Source organism: Salvelinus namaycush, chromosome 19 (genome assembly GCF_016432855.1).
Source record: "Salvelinus namaycush isolate Seneca chromosome 19, SaNama_1.0, whole genome shotgun sequence".
NCBI classification, from domain to species: Eukaryota; Metazoa; Chordata; class Actinopteri; order Salmoniformes; family Salmonidae; genus Salvelinus; species Salvelinus namaycush.
This window is the reverse complement of record NC_052325.1, coordinates 32,098,160-32,122,976: the sequence shown is the minus strand read 5'-3', so window position 1 is coordinate 32,122,976 and position 24,817 is coordinate 32,098,160. Positions and strand designations below refer to the sequence as shown.

The following is a 24,817-nucleotide window of genomic DNA, read 5'->3' as shown; positions in this document are numbered from 1 at the left end:
GCAACAGGAAATGTGGATTATAATTAATGGGCATTTTTTGTAGGGGTTGATCCATTTTTTTGTATCGGCAAATCAACTCTGGAAATTACAAGTTTTTTTAATCCTTGAATCCACTACAAGATCGCATTTTCTGCTGCACAACAAACATTTCAGGAGACTGATCAAATGAAGATCTTACATCTGTACTTGAGCTCAGAAATATAATGCTACCCCCCTGTATATCCCATTTCCTCTCCCAAAACATTGACATGTGTGTTATGTGCTGAAGTGTGTGTGACTCACGGGATATAAGATTTAAAACAAAGTGGAATGGAACGCACACCAGCTGAGTCACTTTGTGAGTAACACACTTGGAATACACCTTCATCATTTAATAACTGCTTTGAACTAAGGAGCTGTGCTTTCTTGAATGGGTGGTGGGTGTGTCTGTGGGTGGGTGTCACCACATCAGACTCACCATTGGGCGACCTCTCTCAAGCTTAGCTAGAGTGACACCTTCTGGTTATGCATTGGTTCTGCAGGCTACAACTAAGCCCAGGATGTTCATACTTAACTAAAGGTTCATTTTAATATCCAATATCTACAAGTACAGCAATATAACAACGTGGACCTAAGTGAACCTGGGCTCCCTGCGGGAGGCTGCAACGCTATAGAACATTCAGATAGAAATAGATTGTGTAAAACAGATAGGACTGTCGGCCATGCATAATAAGGAATTGTATTAGTTCACCTCTGTGAGTGCTATGCAGTAGAAGCCTCCGGACCACTGGATTTCTAGGCTGGTCCCAGATCTGTTTGTGCTATCCTGGTCATTGTTAACACTCAGAGCATCTCACCCACTTAGGTGAGTGAGGCTACAAGGCCTCCGGGTGTCAGGTTTGGACTGCCCACATTAAGGAGGTAAGAGTGGTATGGGTGGGGTTAGGGGTCACGTGTTACAGGCTAGCTCAGGGTTGTAGCCAAGGTCGGAGGAAGCGCATCCACGGCAACAGGGCTATCTGCATCCTCCATGTGTTTCCTGTTGAGGTGCTGCTATTCAGGGTGGGTCGGAGAGAAAGAAAGAGGGAAAAAGAGAGGGACATAGAGCGAGACAGAGAGAGTGAGAGAGAGAGAAGAGAGAAAGAAAAGACTGACGAGGCCAAAGCTGAGTTGTTTGTATTAAGTTTCTGTCTGAGAACGTATCAGCGTGAGTGTGTGTCAGTATGTCTATGCATGTGTGGACGTATTTGTGATACGTGTATGAGAGTGTGCGTGTGTGTGGTCCTTCTCTCGATTCATCCCATCATGCCCCTAAAGCGTTGTGATCAGAGGGCCGTGGGGTTTATGAGGTTGACAGTGTGTGTGTTGAGTTGGCTGCTATGTGTGTGTTGGGCTCCAACAGTAGTGGAGGCTGCTGGTACTCCCTCTGCTCCCCAGCAGAAAGCCCTCAGCCTGCAGAGAGCCTTCCTGGGGCTGGACAAGTGCAATGCCTGCGTGGGGACGTCCATCTGTAAGAAGCTCTTGAAGGACCAGATAAGGTAGGTCTGTCTGTCTTACTAAGAATCAATAGCTGGGTACAATAGCGCTGATTTTGCTCTCGCCTCTCATTTATTAAATACTTGTAAGTCCCTTTACAGTGAGCTCAGAACAGCACAAGGGATTGCATGTATGAATGTCACAGTCTTAGTGAATTGACGGTGCTATGACATAGACATCTATAATAGTCTGTGACCTGCTGTCCTAGCTGAATGGTTTTCAACCAACACCTGTGGTCATGATTCTGGGGGAAATCACACACAAACATATTTCCTGTGCACGTAGTACTGTATATTCCTAACACACTTCAATGTTACAGTAATGTGTGGCAAGAGTCATTGAGTGTAACGTCTTAAGGAATATTATAACAAAACATTTTCCACATACAGTAGTTAATGTTGATACACCCAAAAGACACGGCACGCAATGTCCCAAGTCACCTGTCAAACTTCTGCCATCTGCCAGAGAAAATGGTTCAACTTCCATTGTTTCCAACGGATGTCGGGCAGTGTCCAGGAAAGATCAACTGAGCCTCAACTGTGATCCAAGACTAACATAGACTAACAAGACGAACATAGAAAATATCAGGGTAATACATTTGTTTTCTGATTATGATTTTGACCTTATTCTTATGACAAGCCACCATATTGGCAACTGTTCAAGTGGCCAACTCAAGGTTTTGTTACATTCTCCACACTGCTTTTCCTCTAACATACAGTATTTCAAAGTATACTTTGGGTGCATCTCAATTGTCTTGATTAGCTTCTCCACCGCAGCTTGAATCACCCCCTCATCTCCCCGCCCCAGGTTTGATTGGTGGATGTCCCCGGATACCACACTCCCATTGGCTGAGAAGCAGAGTTTCCCGGGGAACCTTACAGATGACTCATTAAGCTGGCGTCCTGTGGTCTTGTCGTTCCTCTCCTCCCCCCGTCTGCACTCGTCCTCCGACCGTTCAATCTGTCGCTCGGTGGGACGGCAGGGTCCCTGCAGCATCGAGGCCGTCCTCAGGGTCACACCCAGATTCCAGAGCTTGAACCAATCACATCTTTTGCTGCCCCATATTGTGAAGGTACGCATAGGTAGAGCAATATATATAGAGATATGTACACTATATATACAAAAGTATGTGGACACCCCTTCAAATTAGTGGATTTGGCTATTTCAGCCACAGCAGTTGGTGACAGGTGTATAAAATGGCTTTCAGTAGAATGGCTTTCTGAAGAGCTCTGTGACTTTCAACGTGGAACCATCATAGGATGCCACCTTTCCAACAAGTCCGTCAACTAAGTGCTGTTATTGTGAAGTGGAATCGTCTAGGAGCAACAATGGCTCAGCCGGGAAGCGGTAGGCCACATAAGCTCACAGAACGGGACCATTCTGTCCTTGAGTTCCAAACTGCCTCAACATCAGCACAATAACTTTTAGTCGGGAGCATGAAATGGGTTTCCATGGCCAAGCAGCCGTACACAAGCCTAAGATCCTCATGCGTAATACCAAGCATTTGCTGTAGTGGTGTAAAGCCATTGGACTCTGGAAACACGGTCTCTGGAGTGATGAATCACACTTCACCATCTGGCAGTGTGACGGATGAATCTGGGTTTGGCCGATGCCAGGAGAACGCTACCTGACCCAATGTATAGTGCCAACTGTAAAGTTTGGTGGAGGAGGAATAATGGTCTGGGGCTGTTTTTCATGGTTCGGGCTAGGCCCCTTCCTTCCAGTGAAAGGAAATATTAATGCCACAGCATACAATGACATTCTACATGATTCTGTGCTTCAAACTTTGTGGCAGCAGTTTGGAGAAGGCCCTTTCCTGTTTTAGCATGACAATGCCCCCGTGCACAAAGCAAGGCCCATACAGAAGTGGTTTGTTGAGTTCAGTGTGGAACTTGACTGGCCTGCACAGAGCCCTGACCTCAACCCCATCGAACACCTTTGGGATGAATTGGAATGCCGACTGCGAGCCTGCCCAACATCACTAATGCTCTTGTGGCTGAATGTGGAAGCACGTCTCCGCAGCAATGTTCTAACATTTAGTGGAAAGCCTTCCAAGAAGAGTTGAGGCTGTTATAGCAGCAAAGGGGGGAACCAACTCCATATTAATGCCCATTATTTTGGAATGAGATGTTCGACAAGCAAAGGTCCACATACTTTTGGTCATGTAGTGTATACTGTATATGACTTAGGGACTGGTAGGGGTGTGAATAGATGTTAACAGGTAGAGGTGTGGATGGGTACAGATGTGCAAACAGGTGAGTAAACTTCAATATTCTGTAACGTGGCACCCTCCTGAAACCTTGGCTGTACCCCATCCAGGGTTTGGCACCTCCCCTGCTGCGCTGTCCCTCCCAGAGACTGCTGGACCGCGTTGTGCGCCGCTATGCTGAGGTGGTTGACGTGGGCAGTGTTCAGATGAAGCACTTCTCAGAGAGAGACAAACTACGGCTGCTCTACACGCTAGCTGTCAATCAACAGCCTCTCATACTGCAGGTGGGCCAGAGACATACATAGATACACACAGCCAGTTTCCCTGACACAGATAAATCCTAGGACTAAAAAGCATGTTCAAATGTAGATTCTCCATTGAAAGTGTTTATTTTTGCAAGAACTAGGAATAATCTGTTTCCAGGAAACCAGCCGTTGAGTGCAGGCATAAGTATACTCTAGCATTCTAAGTGCAAAACCAGGAACCTTGTGGACATCGTTCTGTAATGGCTTTGGATGACTGATGTAATCAAGGTTGTGGGTTCACCAGTTACTGTATATAGCTTTACTTTAACAATACTGACAATAGAAAGGTTATAGCTATTGGTATCCTATAAATACACGGACCATGGAGATTTTGATACACAATAAAAGCAGCAAAGACCTCAGATGACTGTGTCCGAGAACAGAAGGAATCGTTCCCCCTGTAGGTTTAACCAAAACAAACAAACCGGCCCTCTGTTTGCTCACCATGTTCCCCTCCTCATCACCAGATGTTCCCAGGCACCGAGGGCTGGCCATTCCCCCGCTACCAGGGCTCGTGTGGCAGGCTGATGGTGTGGGCAAGCTCCAGGCCTCTGTGGGGCCTTTATGGTTCCTCCAGGGAGTTCGTCCAGAGGGTGGACGTGGCCTACCAGCTACTCCAGATCACCCAGGGCCTGGGCCACAACAGTCTGGGTTTCCTGCTCTACTACACCAGGCTAGAGGAGGATATGTTCGGCCTGCTGGATGACCAGCGAGTGTTCATCACAGATGCCAGCAGCATAGGGGTCATTGACCTGGAGCAGGGTGAGTGGAACAAATGGGTACTGGCTCTGCCGTTATCAGAGGATAGGGGGACTCTGCAGATATGGATGTGGATGATGAGGATGGTGTTGATGACGACGATAAGGGGTTTCACTTTCCCAAAGAAAAAGCTCTTTTACATGGGGTTGGGGAAAGAGGGTGGGCTCACCTCATCCATAACAGTGAAAATACAGTATATGTTCATAGCTGGGAGAGTCAAAAAGAGTCAGAGATGTGATCAGAATAAATATTCCTTTGAATATTCCTTGAAAGTACCTATCGTTATGAGCTTATTGTGTGGCTTACACAAGCATGTCTGTCTGATCCACTGCATAGAAACAAATCAAAGCAAAGTTTATTTGTCACCTGTGTCGAATACAACAGGTGTAGACCTTACAGTGAAATGCTTACTTACAGGCTCTAACCAATAGTGCAAAAAAGGTAATAGGTGAACAATAGGTAACTAAAGAAATAAAAACAACAGTGAAAAACAGTAGCGAGGCTATATACAATAGCGAGGCTATAAAAGTTGCGAGGCTACATACAGACACCGGTTAGTCAGGCTGATTGAGGTAGTATGTACATGTAGATATTGTTAAAGTGACTATGCATATATGATGAACTGAGAGTAACAGTAGCGTAAAGAGGGGTTGGCGGGTGGCGGGACACAATGCAGATAGCCCAATTAGCCAACACACAAGCAGAGGGATTTTTCCAGAAACATCACTGTACTATCAAGGTTCAGTCTTTAATCATTATCAGCCAGATGTAGCTGATAGTGTTATTTAGAACCTCACACAGGAAGGATATATTTTCCTCTGTTCCTCTTTTTAGAAACCGTCAATTAATACACTTCCTTTTTTTCTGTTCTGCAAATCATTATATTGGGGTCACAAACATCTATGCTCTTATCGGACAAGTTTAGGTAGAACCTCCCTGTTTCAAAACATTTTCTCCCTATTGAACACAACACAGGTTTCTTTTGTGTGCTAGTAATGGGAGGCAATGGTGTCTCTTTTAGCTCTTCTACTGAGATGCTGTGTGTTGTAACAGAATTGGAATTACCTACAACAGACAAAAAAGCCCCCTGGTAATGAGAGTAGTGAAGTTCCTTTCTTTATGAAACAAAGACAATATATTCCACTGTATCAGATATACAGAAGCTCTGTGGGGACATTTAATGATGTCAGTTATCTTTGTGTTGGTCAGGATCCTTGCTGTGGCATCATATGGACGATTGGGTTAGAATAACGTGGGCAATAGGCCCACACACAGACTAGGGAAGTTTATCCTTATAATGACTGTCATCTCAGCAGTAAAAGAGGACTCAGTGGCAAACCTTGTTTGTTGATATTACAAACTAGGGAATGGATGCAGAGAAATTATACAGTATATAAAACGTATACACTGAGTATACCAAACATTAGGAACACTTTCCTAATATTGAGTTGCACTCCGACACTCTCCTCTAAAACATTTTATTTTGCACCTTCTTTAACTCCGTGTTGTTGGAAAAGGTCCCATAGCTAAACATTTCACTGTTAAGCCATGTTCATATTGGCAGTTTGAAGAGACTCAAATCCAATTTTTGGCATATCTGATACAAATCTGTTATTTTTCCTGCTGTCTGTACCGACAGGTTTGAAAAACAAAACTTATTTGAGCATTAAGGCCTGCAGTGTGAACAAGGCTTTAGTCTACATCTGCATGTGACTAATAACATTTGATATCACCTACACTTATCCAGTCTTTTTAGTAAGGGTCAAATATTTGGATACGGTCACACTTACCCTCTCTCTTCCAGGGTTCCCCCCAGACCCTCCCTCCCAAACAGGCTCTGGCGGGGACATCTTCTCCTGCCTGGGTCAGGGTGCATCCCCCTGCCATCGCTCTCCTCCCTGCAGCTCTGTCCGCCCTACCCAGAGCCTCACTCTGCTCTGCACAGCACTCCTGCCCAGACTGCTGCTCACAGAGAGGGGGGCCCAGCCAACCAGGCTACCCATGGAGGGTGAGGCAGAGGCGGGGAGGTTGGCAAGAGACGTGCCCCTGTTGCTGGGTGTGTGTGCAGACCCTAGCCAGACTGACTGGAGGATCATGGCAGCAGTAGGATCTCTGATGGACCTGCTAAAACCCATGAGGCCCTGCAACCCACACTACACCTACAGGTACCCAGAGTGCAGATACAACCAAGACTACTGAGAGCTGACAGGACTACAATACCCATACTACCCTGCTACAGCCATAGACAATGTTAAGTCCACAGGTGCCCAGAGTGCACATATGAACTGTGATCCAGACAGTTGGTGGGACTGCAGAGCTTTGATATTAGACTGACAAAGGGACTCTGGAGTGTTGTGTGCTGGAATGACTATGCACTGAGCTGAATTGACTACGCACACAAAGGGGGTGGTGGTTCTGCACGGGGCAGTGTATGTGAAGTCTGTAGTACTTAGCAGCTTGTAGTGCTTGCCTGTAGTGTAGTGCTTGCCTGTAGTGTAGTGCTTGCCTGTAGTGTAGTGCTTGCCTGCTGCTTACCTGCTTTAGACCTCAGCTACTTTCAGGTAGTGAACCGGTCACAGCAGCTCTGTGCATCATAGGAGAGATGAACATGTAAAGAAGAAACATGAGAAGTTCCACATGAAAATAAAGAACTTCTGTTAAATGGCGCATAAAACATCTTTCAAACAATAAAAGCATTTCAAGGAGGGTCTCTGCAAAATGCTTTGCTAAAGCAATTTTATTAATTTAGAAAACAGGAGGGGCCGTGTATAAAATGACACGACTCCTTCAAATTGAATGGCAGGAACTCTGAAGAAAAAAATTACAGCATTCCAACAAAGATTTTCAAGCAAATAAATATGCATTTTATAAATAAGGTAAATTTACAACAAGATTAAAAATAAAATGAAAATCACAAATTAAAGTTTATTCCTTAAAAGTCTATGTGCAACCCATTTCTCTTGGTGACTTGGCTGTTTTTACCTCTCATTTTATTCACTGTTTTTTACCTACACAACCAAAACATTATTATGGTTCCAAAATAACAATAAAACTGTAAAAAAAAATATAAATCGCTCTAACTCTTCACATTACAAAATGTTGTTTTCTTATTATTTTCTTGCCCAAAGTAGTATCTATCTAACATACAAAAGACCAGCTATGCTAGGACTCATCTCAAGGGAAACAAACTTAGAGAAGGTGTATATCAGCCCACAAACAGAATTAAAAAAGGAACAATTCTGCAAGTCAGTAGTCTGTGTGACGTTGTTGCCAGTTATAACATAATATATACAAAAAGTCGCCAGTCACTATTTTTTGTAAATTTTTGTGTGTTTTTCTAGAGTTGAGCCAGGCAGCATTGGAACAGTCTGGTGGCAGTAGCTGGCAGGAGCAATGCCCTCCCCCTCCAGTCCTTTAGGGGGAGGACACCTCTGCTCTGCTCTGGGCAGGTTGCATAGACACACAGCTTTTCACACAGCTGCCTTGTGGGATAGCTACAGAGAGCAGTGGAGGACTGCTGGCTTACTTCCTGAATATCAGAAAAGGGTATTCTGGTAGGTTTCGGGAGTCCAGGGAGGATTCTTATTGTCCTCAGAACAACAGAATGTTACCGTCAAGAGGAGGAAGGCAGAGGAGCGGCCTGTTGAGGGAGAGAGGGATGAGATTCATTTTGGCTATGTAAACAGTTAAACTCCTAAAGCCTTACTAGTGAACTAGTACACTTTTACAAAGTGTGCATGATCATATACTCTTACTTGAACTAATGTGAACTCTGACTCACTAGTGTGTAGACTTACTACCTTCAATACTATCACATTTTAAGAGTGAATGTTCTCTTCAATGATACCATATGGCAGTGACTGCAGTAATTATGCAAGGAGGAATGATAGCCTAAGTGAATGTTGGCTCCTTGCACAATGCAAGTCTTCCTTGGTCCCTCTGGCTTGTCAATATGGTGTTTATGTCCATTTATTTTCCCACTTGTTTATGCCTCCATCCTTGGTATAGTAGCTAGTTAGCTAGCTTGATTTGCACTGTTTTAGCATTTCTAAGCACACCACTCGACCAGGTATTAGAGGAAGAGAGAAGCAAAATTAAATACTCCTCCTTGGTGGACTTTTAGGGAGATTAATGTAGAAAAATGTCATAATACCCGAACACTTCCCCTCTACATGCCTGTCACAGACTCAATGGCAAGGGAAACTTTGTGGGCCGGACCCAGAATTGATATAATGTTGCAAATTTGCTAGTGAGATCGCAAGACAGGTAGAGTAGAAGCAGAGTAGAGAAACAATGCGATTGAAAGACAACCTGAACAAACCTTAATGCATAGCCAATATGATTTATATAGGACATTTATTTATCAGGATATTTTCTGCTGGACAATTTATCCAGCAGTTTTTATTTGTCTGCTTTTATATATTTTTATGAGCCAAGAGTCGGCAATTACCAGCTAATGGAAACACTGGTGTAAACTATTTATGTGACGTGGTCATTAACCTATTGGTCATCATAAAATCACTAGTGTCCTTGCTGACTTACGAGTGTGAACTGGTCGTAGACCTGTGTGAGGTCGTCCATCTTGTACTGCTCCAGCACCACAAAGTTATCCAGGTTACAGCTCCCCCTACGGGCACAGTCCTGACAGTGCACCACGTATGTCTTCCTGCTGTTGCTCTCACTGGTTACAAACAGCAGGTCAAACACCTCCACCTGCAGATGGAGGGAGAGGTGAGATTGTGAAAGGAGGTAGGTGTGTGCGCGTTCACATGTGTGTATGTGAACGTTTAAAGGTTAAAATGTTAAATCACTAACCAATTTTTTTTTTTCTCACAATTTTTTAAAATCTCAGTGCAGTTATCACAAAACTACCACTAACAGCTCCCGATCATCATCACAAAGGGAAAACATTTTACAAATAGGCCTACTTATGCAACAATGGGAGTCTGGGTGCGCAGCACACGTGTTTAGATGGAGCGGTCGGATAGAAATTGAGTGAGACACGTAACGGAGAGAAAAGAGAACGTAGGGAGAAGAATGTGATTACTTGGCTAGGTTTCATTTTTTTTGTGAGTCGCTAATGCTCATACAAGAGGCTTTTTGCCCCTTGCCAGATAGTCGCTGTGAATAAAAATGTGTTCTTAATTGACTTGCCTGGTTAAATAAAAGGTTAAATCAAAATAACAAATGGAAAGAGCACTAGAGTCAATATGAATTAAAGGTTGCTTTCGGGACAACATTACAGCTGCCCGAAGCAGATTCCAGATGGCGCCTACTGTATGACTGCGGTAGAACTTCATTGCCCCAGAGAGGTCATACCACGCAATACGAATTGACGTGGAATTTTTATTAAACGTTCTAACGGAAAAACGAAGAAAAATTGTCTCTGTCACATCCCTAGTGTGTGTACCTCGCAGATGCTGCAATAATGTGCGGGCTCGTCCCTGGTCCTGCCATGCCACACCAGCTCCTTGCCTGCCGCCTGCAGCAGCTCCCGCAGCATCTGACACTGCTTCAATGTCCGCAGCAGACAGTACCTAGCAGAGACAGACAGACGCGTACAGGGGTTAGCTGTGTGTGTGCGTGAGAGAGTGAGTGAGTCTGTGAGCGAGAGAGAGAGAACGAATGATGTGTGTGCGCGTGTGACTCACTTGATCATCTGGAAGAGCTTGCTGTCGGACACTTTGATGTTCCTGGCCATGTTCCAGGAGAGGTGTATCATTGGGACGATGGACTTCACGCTTTGCAGCTTATTCCACTCATATCGCTCTACCGCCAGCTTATACTGGTATGCTGGAGAGAGGGAGACATGTAAGGAGAGGGAAAGAGAGAAAATGGGATAAAGGGGAAAGAGGAGCAGGAAGAAGAGAATCAAATGACAATTCAATTTCAAACTTCACTATGTCATAGCCACAAGTTGACACTGTCATACGCCTAGTTTCCTGAAACAAGCCATGTGTCGCAAATCCCTACCTCACAGGAGAGGCAGAAATACCTTCTGGAACACGTGAACTTTCATATACCTTAATAAAAAACTTGTATGGCATCTATAAATATGAATACAATTGTTATATTACGAGCCTAGTTGGTTTAGCCACGGAAAAAGGTCATGGATGGGCTGGACATGCCGAGAGATGAGTTCAGATTGGTCTGCCATGTAGCATGCTTCTGTCTATAACATGAGCTGCTCAGTATGAGTAGGTAATCCTTTCTAACACGGCTTTTTTGAAAGGTATCACAAAGAACTATGATAATGTTGCCAATGCTCTCCACTCTCCACCTTTCACTTTCTGGAGGACCTAGTTTTGAAATCAGTGGAATGCCCAGTGGAAGTAGAGTATGATAGCTAAGGAGATGGAGAAAATGCAGGCGTTCGATTGCAAATATATGCAGAGGGAGTTAAAGAGAATACACAAAGGCTGATGTATAAAACACCTGTCTCTGGATTACATCTTCAAACTAAGTCCAACCATGGCATCCGTGACAGAGAGGGAGAAGCGTTCATCCATGAATACAGGTAAGAGAGTCTAGCTACATTTTCAGATATTATACGTTTCTAATTTTGCCAAAGTAGTTTTCATTGCAAGTTAAAACGTACTGTTAGCTAGCTAGCTTAACGTTTGCTGACTGGCTCGCTAGCTAACGTTACGTGTCTGATCTGTGTAGAAATATTAGTCATATCTCAGAGCCATTTGCATTGCTAGCTAGCTAACATTGAACCTATTTGGTTAGCTTTAGCTACCTGTAGATTCATGCAGGGTAGTAACATTATGAGTTGGGATTATGGATCATTGTTTAGCTAGCTACATGTCTAAACAAAAGACTCCACTATGAAAGTAACCATTTGACTGTACCGTTTACACGTTCTTTATACTGTGCATGTGACAAATAAACAGATTTGATTTAATTTGATATAGTGTGTGTTTAGAAGAGACAGTAATGTGAAGAACAACATGACCAGCACTAAAGTCAAATTATGATATAACGTTAGGCCAACGAGACAATGTCCTAGTTAAAAAAAATACTCGTTAGAATGCCTTGTTTTTATTTTGTCACACTCACAACCGTAAGCTATTTTCTATAATTAGCTCGACCATTAACTTGTAATTAATGATCTTGTGGGTTTATTTTCCTGTAATAATTAATACAAATTAGCTAAAGTTAAGATGTTGTCAGCTATATATGGTCAATTTTTGAACTAGATAGCCAGCTAACTTAACGTTAGCTAGCTAGCTGACAAGTTTGAAACTAACCAAAACATTGTTTAGAAAGTTGCTTTTAGTTGCCAAATTTGCTAGATTGACATATTCACAGCATTCGGAAAGTATTCAGACTCCTTGACTTTTTCCACATTTTGTTACGTTATAGACTTATTCTAAAAGTGATTAAACTGTTTCCCCCCCTAATCAATCTACACACAATAACCCATAATAACAAAGCAATACGTTTTTTGTTGTTGCAATTATTACATTTACATAAGTATTCAGGTCCTTTACTCAGTACTTTGTTGAAGCACCTTTGGCAGCGATTACAGCCTCGGGTTATCTTGGGTATGACGCTACAAGCTTGGCACACCTGTATTTGGGGAGTTTCTCCCATTCTTCTCTGCAGATCCTCTCAAACTCTGTCAGGTTGGATGGAGAGCATTGCTGCACAGTTATTTTCAGGTCTTTCCAGAGATGTTCAATCGGGTTCAAGTCCGGGCCACTCAAGGACATTCAGAGACTTGTCCTGAAGTCACTCCTGCATTGTCTTGGCTGTGTGCTTAGGGTTGTTGTCCTGTTGGAAGGTGAACCTTTGCCTCAGTCTGAGGTCCTGAGCGCTCTGGAGCAGGTTTCATCAAGGATCTCTCTGTACTTTTCTCCGTTCATCTTTCCCTCAATCCTGACTAGTCTCCCAGTCCCTGCCACTGAAAAACATCCCCACAGCATGATGCTGCCACCACCATGCTTCACCGTAGGGATGGTGCCAGGTTTCTTCCAGACGTGACGCTTAGGATTCAGGTCAAATAGTTTGATCTTGGTTTCATCAGACCTGAGAATCTTGTTTCTCATGGTCTGAGTCCTTTAGGTGCCTTTTGGCAAACTCCAAGCGGGCTGTCATGTGCCTTTTTACTGAGGAGTGGCTTCCGTCTGGCCACTCTACCATAAAGGCCTGATTGGTGGAGTGCTGCAGAGATGGTTGTCCTTCTGGAGCGTTCTCCATCGCCGCAGGGGAACTCTGGAGCGCTGTCAGAGTGACCATCGGTTTCTTAGTCACCTCCCTGACCAAAGCCCTTTTCCCTTGATTGCTCAGTTTTGCTTCCCGCCCAGCTCTAGGAAGAGTCTTGGTGGTTCCAAACTTCTCCCATTTTAAGAATGATGGAGTCCACTGTGTTCTTGGGGACCTTCAATGCTAGAGACATTTTTTGGTACCCTTCCCCAGATCTGTGCCTTGACACAATCCTGTCTCGGAGCTCTACGGACAATTCCTTCGACCTCATGGCTTGGTTTTTTCTCTGACATGCACTGTCAACTGTGGGACCTTATATAGGCAGGTGTGTGCCTTTCCAAATCATGTCCAATCAATTGAAATTACCACAGGTGGACTCCAATCAAGTTATAGAAACATCAAGGATAATCAATGGAAAAAGGATGCACCTGAGCTCAATTTTGAGTCTCATAGCAAAGGGTCTGAATACTTATGTAAATAAGGTATCTGTTTATTTTAAATTTGCAAACATTTCTAAAAACCTGTTTTTGCTTTGTCATTATTGGGTATTGTGTGTAGATTGATGAGGGAAAAAAGTAATTTCCTTTTAGAATAAGGCTGTAATGTAACAAAATGTGAAAAAAGGGAAGGGGTCTGAATACTTTCCAAATGACATTGGATGACAATAGAATGTTTATGATGTCACTGCAACAACTGTATACAGACATGTCGATCGTAGTATAAACAAGCCTTTAGTCTTGAAATCTTTGGTTGTTTAGTACATGGCCTCACATGAATCCTTAAAGAGATGGGTGGGGCTAAGGCTTAAGAGGGTGTGAATGATGCTGAATAGGTGTAGACAAAGAAGAGCTCTCCAGTATGTGTACCAAAACATCCAAGGTCCATTTTCTCAAAAGTGGGGGTTCAAGTTTATCAACTTTCAAAGCAGAATTACTTTCCCATTGTTTCGCAACTATAGTGTATGATATACCATTTTCTTGCTTGGAGTTTCTACTTTTATCCAATGTAAAAAAACAACAACATTAAAACAGTTGCTACATAAGACCGAATCGAGCCGGTCGGTCATAGATCTCAATGTGTCAGTCCACGCCTATCAGCATCCATCCATCATCTTTTAATGATGTCCCAACAAATTCGACGTAAAACCCATAAAACAACCGTGTATTCCCATATTAAACATATCCCTTTGTCCTCAATGTCCCTCCCGGTCTTACCGGTGAGAGGTCCTACGTTCCAGGCGATATTGTTGCACCAGCCGATGGCCTGGACCCAGTGGACGGTGCCCGTGTTGAGCCACACCAGGTCTCCGGGACGCTGGATGAAGCGGTAGACGGGGACGTCTGCCTCGTACAGGTCCTCCAGGTTGGGCCACCATGACCCCATCAGGAAGTTGATGTTGTTCCTGCAGGAAACACACACACGTCCGATATTAGAAACAGAGGATGCACATGGACACTCGCTCATACTCTGAAGACCCCCTACTCATACTCTGGGTAGTTCATAAATACAAAAATGTAAAAATACATTTTTACATCTGCAATGAATGAAAAGTCGAGATATTCACTTTCCTTTAATTGGTACCAAGTATACCACTTAAATCTGAGTTAAACTTGAGTTAAGACATCTCTAACCTTACAGACTGCACTGGCTGTAAAGAGACAGAGATAGGATATCAACTTCGTGTTGGGTTAGAGGTAGGAGATTTTTGTTGACGTACTTTTCACAGAAGTCGTTGATGATTCCCCAGTAATGTTCGGGCACTGCGAACCACTCACAGTCCCCCGGGCCAATGTTGATGTTCACTGAACAGAAATTATTGTTCTCCTGGTGACCTAGAAGACAAGACACAAATACCTGGTTAAACAAAACACACTACAGTTACTACTAACAAACAGCATTATGTGTGTGGACCCATGTGTGTGTGTGTGTGTGTGTGTGTGTGTCTCTGCGGCATGTGTGGCTCTCGCTGTGTGTGTCTAACCTGGCGTCCTGCTCCCAGGGACCTTCATGTAGAGTTGGACAGTGTTCATGCCCAGGATGGTGTGTCCTACGTGGCTGAGCAGGTTGCCAGCAGACACCACTCTGGCAAACGCTGGCAGCTTACTGAGCTCCTGCAGCTGCAGCTTCCACCTGGAAAGAGGTCACAGAGCAAGGGTCAGAGGTCAACATTACAGCACAGACACACACCGCTCCCAAACTGAGGGATCCTCTTTATGATACCAATGCCCAGTCCTACCTAGGCCATACCCTTTCTGTGTTTGTAAATCTGAAGGGACTGGAGGGGTGAAAGGACAAGGGTTGTTTTGGGACCAGGCCATAATCTGGTTCATATGAAAATTGTCAAATTAAAGACAAAACATCACAGAACCACATAGTATTGGGTGGAACACTTACTTCCTCTCGTCAGACAGGTCGATGTTGGTGCCAAACTTGATGTGTTTGAAGGGCCCTTTCCTCCGCCGTGTCGCACTGTGGGATCATGGGATATGTAGTTTAGACAGAGCAGAGAGATATCACACAATGCATGCCTACAGACAGACAGAGAGAAAGACCGAAAGAGACAGGGACAGACATCTTACCTCTCTGCATTGGCTGCCTCTGCCTCTGCCTCCTGCTCCTTCTTCTTCTCATTCTCCTCCTGGAAAATACATTTAATATAGGTATATTTTGAGCATATCTGTTCATTGAGTATTGAGTGAGTTCAGTAAATGGAGTGCAACAAACATTCTAAGCTGGGAAGATATTCTGTTTAAGTGACAAAGCTATGTCTGGAGTGTCCATGTGAATATTCAGTGACAACATACCACTCAAAACGGTGTTTCTATTCAACAAGGCCTTGTACTGACTTTTTTACCCCCTTTTTCTCCCCAATTTCGTGGTATCCAATTGTTAGTAGTTACTGTCTTGTCTCATCGCTACAACTCCCGTACGGGCTCGGGAGAGACGAAGGTCGAGAGCCATGCTCCTCCGAAACACAACCCAACCGCACTGCTTCTTAACACAGCACACATCCAACCCGGAAGCCAGCCGCACCAATGTGTCGGAGGAAACACCGTACACCTAGCGACCTGGTCAGCGTGCACTGTGCCCGGCCCGCCACAGGAGTCGCTAGTGCGCGATGAGACAAGGATATTCCTGCCGGCCAAACCCTCCCTAACCCGGACGACGCTAGGCCAATTGTGCGTCGCCCCATGGACCTCCCGGTCGTGGCCGGCTGCGACAGAGCCTGGGCTCGAACCCAGAGTCTCTGGTGGCACAGCTAGCACTGCGATGCAGTGCCTTAGACCACTGCGCCACCCGGGAGGCGCCTTGTACTGACTTTGTTTGGAGATGATGGTGGTGGATTTGTGTATGTACGTGCATCTCCCTCTACTAACCCGTAGTGACTCCTGGAAGGACGAGGCCTGGTATTGGGCATACTTGGCAATGGTGGTGTGTGATTGGCTGCTCTGGCAGCGCCACATCTTCTTTGTGCCACTCAGGTCCCAGTTCTCGTCGGTGGGCTGAGACAGCTGGGTCCGCACCTCCACCAGGTGGTCTGGGTTAGCCTCCACCAGGGTCTTAGTGGAGAACAGACCCAGGTCTGAGAGAGGGGAGGGGGGAGAAGGGTGGGACGGAGGAAGGAGTGGAGGGAGAGAAAGAAGGGTGGAGGGAGAAGGGACAGAGTAGGAGAGGAAAGAAAATAGGGAGACAGAGGATGGGGATTGAGGGAAAGGGAGAAAAAGTGGAGTGGAAATTTTTTTAGTATGGGATGTTTAGTACCACTCCCAACTGGCATGGGCAACAGCAAAACATCAGTCAGGGAAATTCAGCCAATTTCTGCTAAGGCTGCAAAATCTTTCCCAGAGCAGTAAAACACAGAGTTCAGAAGAACTAGCTTAATGAACTAAAAGCTATTCATCCATCCAGTTATTAAGAGTGAGTTTCTAGTCTGTGTGTGGTGTGCTACAGTACAGTGATGCAGTTGCGAGCTAGCTGATGAAGTGAGGGAGCCAATAGCTTTCCTTGGCAGCCATTGGCTACTTTACTTCAGATGCTATACATGTAATGACACTCTCTGCTTGCAGGTGGTGCTGTTGTCATACATGTTAAGTTGTTCAACACACAAACATACACATCCCCACCCACCCAAGCCTGTGAGAGAGTGAATGAGTGCAAACACACACACCCTCACACACACCCTCACACACACACAAGCAAATGAGTGCGTACAGACACACAACGCTTTTATTTCTGTCCTTAGGGGAGAAACATTCAAGTAAAATTCAAATGAGATCCCAATCAGGACTAGAATGATGACTAATGTTTGTTTTGCTAGAGTGTGTAAGCAAAGTGTAATTCCCCCAGCAAGTAGTGTGTAACGACGGTATAGGACTACCATCAGTGTGTAACTCACCCAGTTTGAGCGCCCCGGCAAGCCCTCTGATGACGGTGACAGGGTTGGAGGGGTTGGTACAGAACTGATGGAGCGGAGGGAAGAACGCATCCCTCTTATTCTCCAGCTACACACCACGGGAGAGAAACACACACACATTAGACTTTTGACTTGCAAACTAGACCGTTCTGATGAAGTCTAAGACCTTTACCACATGGGTTTTCCTTGGACAGCGACGGACGCAACTAAAAACTTCAGGATGAAAACTACATTTACTGTTGCAAGTAAAAAGTACAAAGTAATAAAATCTCAACAAAAACCCTTGTGGCTGTATACTCACGTAGATGCTGGGTGTGGGGGGGTTGAGTTTGTCCTTTGGCAGTGAGGGCGAGGGGGGCGGAGGGGGTCTGGGCGGGGGACACTTTTCTAGGAGGACACTGCTGTTGGACAGGCCGTTCTTCCCCAGGTTCCTAAAGACGTAGGGGGACAGAGAGAGAGCGAGATCACGTCTGGCTGCTCAATGACACTGAGATGAACCATGCTTCAGCTAATAGCAGCAGCACAAGCCAACACAATGAGTCTGGAATCTAGACAGACATGCATTGTGCAGCACAATTAAAACAGACCAGTGTTAGAACAGAACTTGAGGCTCAGTAAGAGAAAGAACCCTAGAGTAGCGGTTCACCAAAGCTATAGTCATACACAGAGCAGTATATGTGCAGTAGAATAACACCTATGGCTCAGGTTGTGTACACATGGCTTACTGGTCAGGATCTCTACAGCCCTGTCAGTTACTGGACACTCCTTGTACACACCACATATACCCCTTTCGGAAACATTAGCCACCCACCTCTCCAACCCACTGATAGCCTGACCTACATCAGAGCACACTCTCCACACTCATTGGGCCCCAAATAAAGTATTTGGCTGCCCAGACCAGAACTGAAACAGGCCAGGCTAAGGGCTAACTGGCCAATAGGGCCAGGCTGGGCTGCTACAGCACCAAGACCTTCAACTCAAACCAAACAGTCAGCAGCGACCCCCACAATAAACTCTATATGACACAGACGGTGAGTGAACTCTAGTTGACTCTAGTTCAGGGTATTCAAGTTGGGGTCACGGGGGAATTGCAGTGGGGTCGCCAAAATTGGAACAAAACATTAAGAGTACAGATTATTGTATGGGACAATATACAAGAAAGCTAATTTGGAGAAGAAAAAAAATTGTAAATGATTTTTTTTTTTTTTTTTTTTTTAATTTTAAAAAACGAATTGAAGGTTGTTTGTTGATGTAAATATCTAAATTTTCAGATTTTAAGGTTGCGTCATTAGATTTGGAGTCAAAGAAAAAAACGAGGTTCCTGCTGAAAAAATTTGAACACCACTGCTGTAGTTTGTATGGCCTTTACAAGAAAAAACCACTACATTGCATTAGAACATGCAGCATTTGAAACATCCATCCTATGGCCATTGACTTCTTTCAAAAAAGCACACCAAAGGTTACAAATTAAATGTGACTGATGTGATAGAAGGATATGATGTCCTACCTGCATGCTTTGAGCACCTGGCTGGAGCTGGGGTAGATGGAGACTGAGGACCATGGGGCCAGGGCAGGCCTGCTGTGAGACACCGCAGTGGGCTCTACTTTCACTGGGCTCCGAGAGTCATCTAGCCCCTTACCGTTGACCTGTGGGGTAGTGGTAGCGGTACGGGTGGTTCCGCTGTTGGACGGGCTTCTGATAAGGCTGTTGGCTGTGAGGGGGTGGTGGTCGGCGCAGCGCGGGGGGGAGGGGGTGGAGGCGGACATGGCTGAGAGGGGCGAGGAGGCCACAGAGCGTTCCGACAGGGGTTTGGGACCTCCGTGGTGGACACCCGGGTGGATGTTGTTGACCTTGATGTTATTGTCCCTGGTGGCTCCTTGATTAACACCACCGTGATTATTATTATTATCGTAGTTAGTAACATCCTTATTACTGGCTTTTCCCATGAGCAAGGCTGAGAGCTGAGGATTGTCTGAACTGAGCGCGCCCGGAGGAGGAGAGCCGGGCTGGGATTGGCTCCACGAGCTTTCTGTGGTCACCGCCCCCTGCTGGATGTGATTAGCCAATCCCTGCATAGGGGCAGTGGTACCGGGACTAAGCGGCGTCCCTGTGGTGGTAGCCAATCCACTGCTGCTTCCTGAAGGCGTAGTCTCTTTGGTTTGGGCCACTGAGGTAGTGGTGGCGGAGTGGAGGGGCAAGGAGGGGAGGTGGTTGGGGGCACCGGCCCTCTGGGGCGAAGAAGAGGAGGCAGGGCAGGGCCCGGTAGAATGTCCGACCTGATTTAGAATTTGTGCACCGGATCCAGCGGCCTGGGAGGAGGATGAAGAGAAAGGGTGTTCTCCATTGGGACCTGCCGAATGTGAACCTGGACCTTTGTGAAGCCCCTGGATAGAGGGGGAGAAAAACAGACTGATCAGTGATGCGGGTCAAGACAGTTAATGAGATGCAAAACAAGAAAAGTGACAGACCAAGTCAGAGCAAAATAAAAGGAGGTTGAGTGAAAGAGTGAGCAATAGAGAATTCACAAGATAGTAGGAATATGAATCTTTCCCTTTCAAGATGATCAATACGCATCTAGTTAGATGCATGGGCAATGATACGTCTCAGTTTTAAATGATTCGGTATGATTTAGAGAACGAATCGACGCGATTTGGTTTGATAACAGCTTGATTCGATGCACTTTTGCTGAATAAATACATTCACTTTCTATTAGAAATTCAAATCTGCTGCTAATGGAACTCATGAGCTGGATCTGTCTGCGCTGGATCTGTCTGAGCTGTGTTGTGTGCGTCTCCCTGAATGGATTTGACTTCACCCCCCCCCCCCCCCCCCCCATCTCAAAATGTAATGGTTTTGACCTTTTGGAAGTTTAGTGAGTGTCACGTTCCTGACCTGTTTTCTGTTATTTTTGTATGTGTTTAGTTGGTCAGGGCGTGAGTTGGGGTGGGCATTCTATGTTTTGTGTTTCTATGTTTAGGTCGTTTGTATTAGCCTTATATGGTTCTCAATCAGGGACAGGTGTTTGACGTTTCCTCTGATTGAGAACCATATAAAGGTAGGCTGTTCACACTGTTTGTTTGTGGGTGGTTGTCTTCCGTGTCTGTGTATGTGCACCACACGGGACTGTTTCGTTTTGTCGTTCGTGTATGTAGTCTGTTCCTGTTCGTGCGTTCTTCGTGTATTTATGTAAGTTCTCAGGTCCAGGTCTGTCTACGTTCGTTTGTTATTTTGTAGTTTGTTGAAGTGTTTTCGGTTTTCGTCTTTTCTTTAATAAACTTCATTATGTCCACATTACACGCTGCGCTTTGGTCCAATCCCTACTCCTCCTCTTCTTCCGAAGAGGAGGAGGACAATCGTTACAGAACCACCCACCAACCATGGATCAAGCAGCGTGAGAGGAACCAGCAGCAGCGGCCAAAGAACCAGGACTCGTGGACTTGGGAGGAAATATTGGACGGAAAGGGACCCTGGGCTCAACCAGGAGAATATCGCCGCCCCAAAGCTGAGCTGGAGGCAGCGAAAGCAGAGAGGCGGCGTTTCGAGGAGCTAGCTCGGAAGCAGGAGAAGGATCTGGGCTACACTACGTGGGAGGAGATCGACAGGTGGGCGATCAACCCAGGGCGAGTGCCGGAGCCCGCCTGGGATTCTCTGGCGCAGTGCGAGGAGGGATACCGGCGAATGGAGGCAGCACGACGACGCGGTAGGAAGCCTGTGAGTAAACCCCAAAAATTTCTTGGGGGGGGGGGGGGGCTAAAAGGGAGAGTGGCGAAGTCAGGTAGGAGACCTGCGCCCACTCCCTGTACTTACCGTGGAGAGCGAGAGTACGGGCAGACACTGTGTTACGCAGTAGAGCGCATGGTGTCTCCTGTACGTGTGCATAGCCCGGTGCGGGTTATTCCACCTCCCCGCACTGACAGGGCTAGATTGAGCATTGAGCCAAGTGCCATGAAGCCGGCTCTACATATCTGGCCACCAGTGCGTCTCCTCGGGCCGGCTTACATGGCACCAGCCTTACGCATGGTGTCCCCGGTTCGCCTACATAGCCCGGTGCGGGTTATTCCACCTCCCCGCACTGGTCGGGCGACGGGGAGCATACAACCAGGTAAGGTTGGGCAGGCTCAGTGCTCAAGGGAGCCAGTACGCCTGCACGGTCCGGTATTTCCGGCGCCACCTCCCCGCTCCAGCCCAGTACCACCAGTGCCTACACCATGCACCAGGCTTCCAGTGCGTCTCCAGAGCCCTGTTCCTCCTCCACGCACTCTCCCTGTGGTGCGTGTCTCCAGCCCAGTGCCTCCAGTTCCGGCACCACGCATCAAGCCTCCTGTGCGTCTCCAGAGCCCTGTACGCACTGTTCCTTCTCCCCGTACTCGCCCTGATGTGCGTGCCCTCAGCCCGGTACCACCAGTTCCGGTACCACGCACCAGGCCTATAGTACGCCTTGAGAGTCCAGTGTGCCCTGTTGTTGTTCCCCGCACTAGCCTGATGGTGCGTGTCCTTAGCCCGGTACCTCCAGTTCCGGTACCACGCACCAGGCCTACAGTGCGTCTCAGCCGGCCAGAGTCTGCCGTCTGCCCAGCGGCGCCTGAACTGCCCGTCTGCCCAGCGGCGCCTGAACTGCCCGTCTGCCCAACGGCGCCTGAACTGCCCGTCTGTACAACGCCGTCTGAACTGTCCGTCTGCCAAGCGCCGCATGAACTGCCCGTCGGTACTGAGCCTTCAAAGCCGCCCGTCTGCCATGAGCCTGCAAAGCCGCCTGTCTGCCATGAGCCTTCAGAGCCGTCCGCCAGACAGGAGCCGCTAGAGCCTTCCGCCAGACAGGAGCCGCTAGAGCCTTCCGCCAGACAGGAGCAGCCAAAGCCTTCCGCCAGACAGGATTAGCCAGAGCCTTCCGCCAGACAGGATCAGCCAGAGCCTTCCGCCAGACAGGATCAGCCAGAGCCTTCCGCCAGACAGGATCAGCCAGAGCCTTCCGCCAGACAGGATCAGCCAGAGCCTTCCGCCAGACAGGATCAGCCAGAGCCGTCAGCGAGCCATGACCAGCCAGAGCCGTCATCCAGCCATGACCAGCCAGAGCCGTCATCCAGCCATGACCAGCCAGAGCCGTCATCCAGCCATGACCAGCCAGAGCCGTCATCCAGCCATGACCAGCCAGAGCCGTCATCCAGCCATGACCAGCCAGAGCCGTCATCCAGCCAGGATCCGCCAGAGCCGTCATCCAGCCAGGATCCGCCAGAGCCGTCATCCAGCCAGGATCCGCCAGAGCCGTCATCCAGCCAGGATCCGCCAGAGACATCCAGCCATGACCAGCCAGAGCCGTCAGCCAGTCCGGAGCTGCCCCTCAGTCCGGAGCTGCCCTTCACTTCGGAGTTGCCCCTCATTTTGGTGTTGCCCCTCATTCTGGTGTTGCCCCTCATTCCGGTGTTGCCCCTCATTCCGGTGCTGCCCCTCATTCCGGTATTGCTCCTTAGTCCGGTGCTGCCCCTTAATCCAGTGGGGTTAATTTGGAGGGTGGTCATTGGGAGGAGGCTAAAAAAGCGGGGATTTATTATGGTGGGATGGGGACCACGCCCAGAGCCTGAGCCGCCACCGTGGACAGATGCCCACCCAGACCCTCCCCTAGACTTTTGGTGGTGCGTCCGGAGTTCGCACCTTGAGGGGGGGGGTTCTGTCACGTTCCTGACCTGTTTTCTGTTATTTTTGTATGTGTTTAGTTGGTCAGGGCGTGAGTTGGGGTGGGCATTCTATGTTTTGTGTTTCTATGTTTAGGTCGTTTGTATTAGCCTTATATGGTTCTCAATCAGGGACAGGTGTTTGACGTTTCCTCTGATTGAGAACCATATAAAGGTAGGCTGTTCACACTGTTTGTTTGTGGGTGGTTGTCTTCCGTGTCTGTGTATGTGCACCACACGGGACTGTTTCGTTTTGTCGTTCGTGTATGTAGTCTGTTCCTGTTCGTGCGTTCTTCGTGTATTTATGTAAATTCTCAGGTCCAGGTCTGTCTACGTTCGTTTGTTATTTTGTAGTTTGTTGAAGTGTTTTCGGTTTTCGTCTTTTCTTTAATAAACTTCATTATGTCCACATTACACGCTGCGCTTTGGTCCAATCCCTACTCCTCCTCTTCTTCCGAAGAGGAGGAGGACAATCGTTACAGTGAGCTTCTTTTCTCCTCCCGCTTTGCCATGCAGTGCGCCTCGCAAAAGTGATTGCTCGTTATGAAACTATCAATTTTACCCTGTATGCCAAAAAATTACCATATACACCTGCTCTTTCCATGACATAGACTGACCAGGTGAATCCTGGTGAAAGCTATGATCCCTTGATGTCACTTGTTAAGTCCACTTCAAATCAGTTTAGATGAAGAGGAGGCAGGTTAAATAAGGATTTTTAAGCCCTGAAATAATTGAGACATGGATTGTGTAAGTGTGCCATTCAGAGGGTGAATGAACAAGACAAAATATTTAAGTGCCTTTGAACAGGGTATGGTTGTACGTGCCAGGCGCACCGGTTTGAGTGTGTCAAGAACTGCAATGCTGCTGGGTTTTTCACGCTCAACAGTTTCCCGTGTGTATCAAGAATGGTCCACCACCCAAAGGACATCCAGAAAACTTAGCACAACTGTGGGAAGCATTGACATGTTGACATGTGCCAGCATCCCTATGACATCCCAAGGTGTTCCTAATGTTTGGTGTACACTGATTGTTTAAAGCAAAACAACCAAAACTATTGCGGATGGTGAACCTGAACAATCTAAATAAAATAATTTGTAAGCCCCGTTCAGCAGGTATCGCCAGATGAGAGTTGTGTCTCCGGTAGCTTACTTTTATAACACCATTTTCAATTGAGCAATAAGGCCCGAGGAGGTGTGGTATATGGCCAATATACCACGGCTAAGGGCTGTTCTTATGAACGACGCATCGCAGAGTGCCTGGACACAGCCCTTAGCCATAGTATATTGGCCATATACCACAAACCCCCAAGGAGCCTTATTGCTATTATAAACTGGTTACCAACATAATTAGAGCAGTAAAAATAAATGTGTTGTCATATCCGTGGAATACGGTCTGCTATACCACGGCTATCAGCATTCAGGGCTCAAACCACACAGTTTATAATAATCCATTGGTAACAATAACCTAGCAAATTACATTAGCTGTCACTCAACTAATAAAGCTTAATATCAAGCTAACCATTTCAGCATTTGAATGCTTAAGGTGCCGCACAGACGTGCAAGATCAGGAAGAGGATGCCTACCTCACGTTGGTCAGTGCACGAAGCTGGGAACAGTGAGTAGTTTGTCTAGGCTACTGATGGTTATTTGGCATGCAAAAAATGACTTGTAGATCAATGACTGTTAACAGTTATATGCTTAGTTTGAGACTGAAGAGGAGGCTGCATCAATTGTC

At 46.5% G+C, this 24,817-nt stretch overlaps 2 protein-coding genes across 4 annotated transcripts in view; one reads left to right on the top strand and one right to left on the bottom strand.

Annotated features, from left to right (window-relative positions):
- Positions 1–1,069: 1,069 nt before the first annotated feature.
- On the top strand, positions 1,070–7,900 carry dipk2b (divergent protein kinase domain 2B). Its single transcript, XM_039014846.1, has 5 exons — positions 1,070–1,517; positions 2,323–2,587; positions 3,835–4,008; positions 4,497–4,791; positions 6,593–7,900. Exons 1-5 carry the CDS (start codon positions 1,213–1,215, stop codon positions 6,985–6,987), a joined length of 1,434 nt encoding a protein of 477 aa, XP_038870774.1. The 5' UTR covers positions 1,070–1,212; the 3' UTR covers positions 6,988–7,900.
- kdm6a (lysine (K)-specific demethylase 6A) overlaps positions 7,501–24,817 on the bottom strand; it is a 101,821-nt gene continuing 84,504 nt past the window's right edge. For all 3 annotated transcript variants that reach the window (XM_039014844.1, XM_039014843.1, XM_039014845.1), the window contains 13 exons: positions 18,921–19,798; positions 17,715–17,844; positions 17,396–17,501; positions 16,377–16,582; positions 15,579–15,637; positions 15,394–15,468; positions 14,981–15,129; positions 14,717–14,831; positions 14,214–14,401; positions 10,440–10,581; positions 10,199–10,325; positions 9,331–9,501; positions 7,501–8,428 (listed from right to left, as the gene is read on the bottom strand). In XM_039014844.1, the coding sequence (XP_038870772.1) occupies positions 8,402–8,428; positions 9,331–9,501; positions 10,199–10,325; positions 10,440–10,581; positions 14,214–14,401; positions 14,717–14,831; positions 14,981–15,129; positions 15,394–15,468; positions 15,579–15,637; positions 16,377–16,582; positions 17,396–17,501; positions 17,715–17,844; positions 18,921–19,798 (2,373 nt within the window). In that variant the 3' untranslated portion in view covers positions 7,501–8,401. The remainder of the gene's footprint in view (positions 8,429–9,330; positions 9,502–10,198; positions 10,326–10,439; positions 10,582–14,213; positions 14,402–14,716; positions 14,832–14,980; positions 15,130–15,393; positions 15,469–15,578; positions 15,638–16,376; positions 16,583–17,395; positions 17,502–17,714; positions 17,845–18,920; positions 19,799–24,817) is intronic.

What these genes read in the sequence shown, in the direction of transcription:
- dipk2b (XM_039014846.1), top strand. Translation starts at nt 1,213, where the DNA reads ATGTGTGGACGTATTTGTGATACGTGTATGAGAGTGTGCGTGTGTGTG. An exon ending in AACAGCCTCTCATACTGCAG is followed by an intron (nt 4,009 to 4,496) that starts GTGGGCCAGAGA and finishes CCTCATCACCAG; the next exon opens with ATGTTCCCAGGCACCGAGGG. An exon ending in GGTCATTGACCTGGAGCAGG is followed by an intron (nt 4,792 to 6,592) that starts GTGAGTGGAACA and finishes TCTCTCTTCCAG; the next exon opens with GGTTCCCCCCAGACCCTCCC.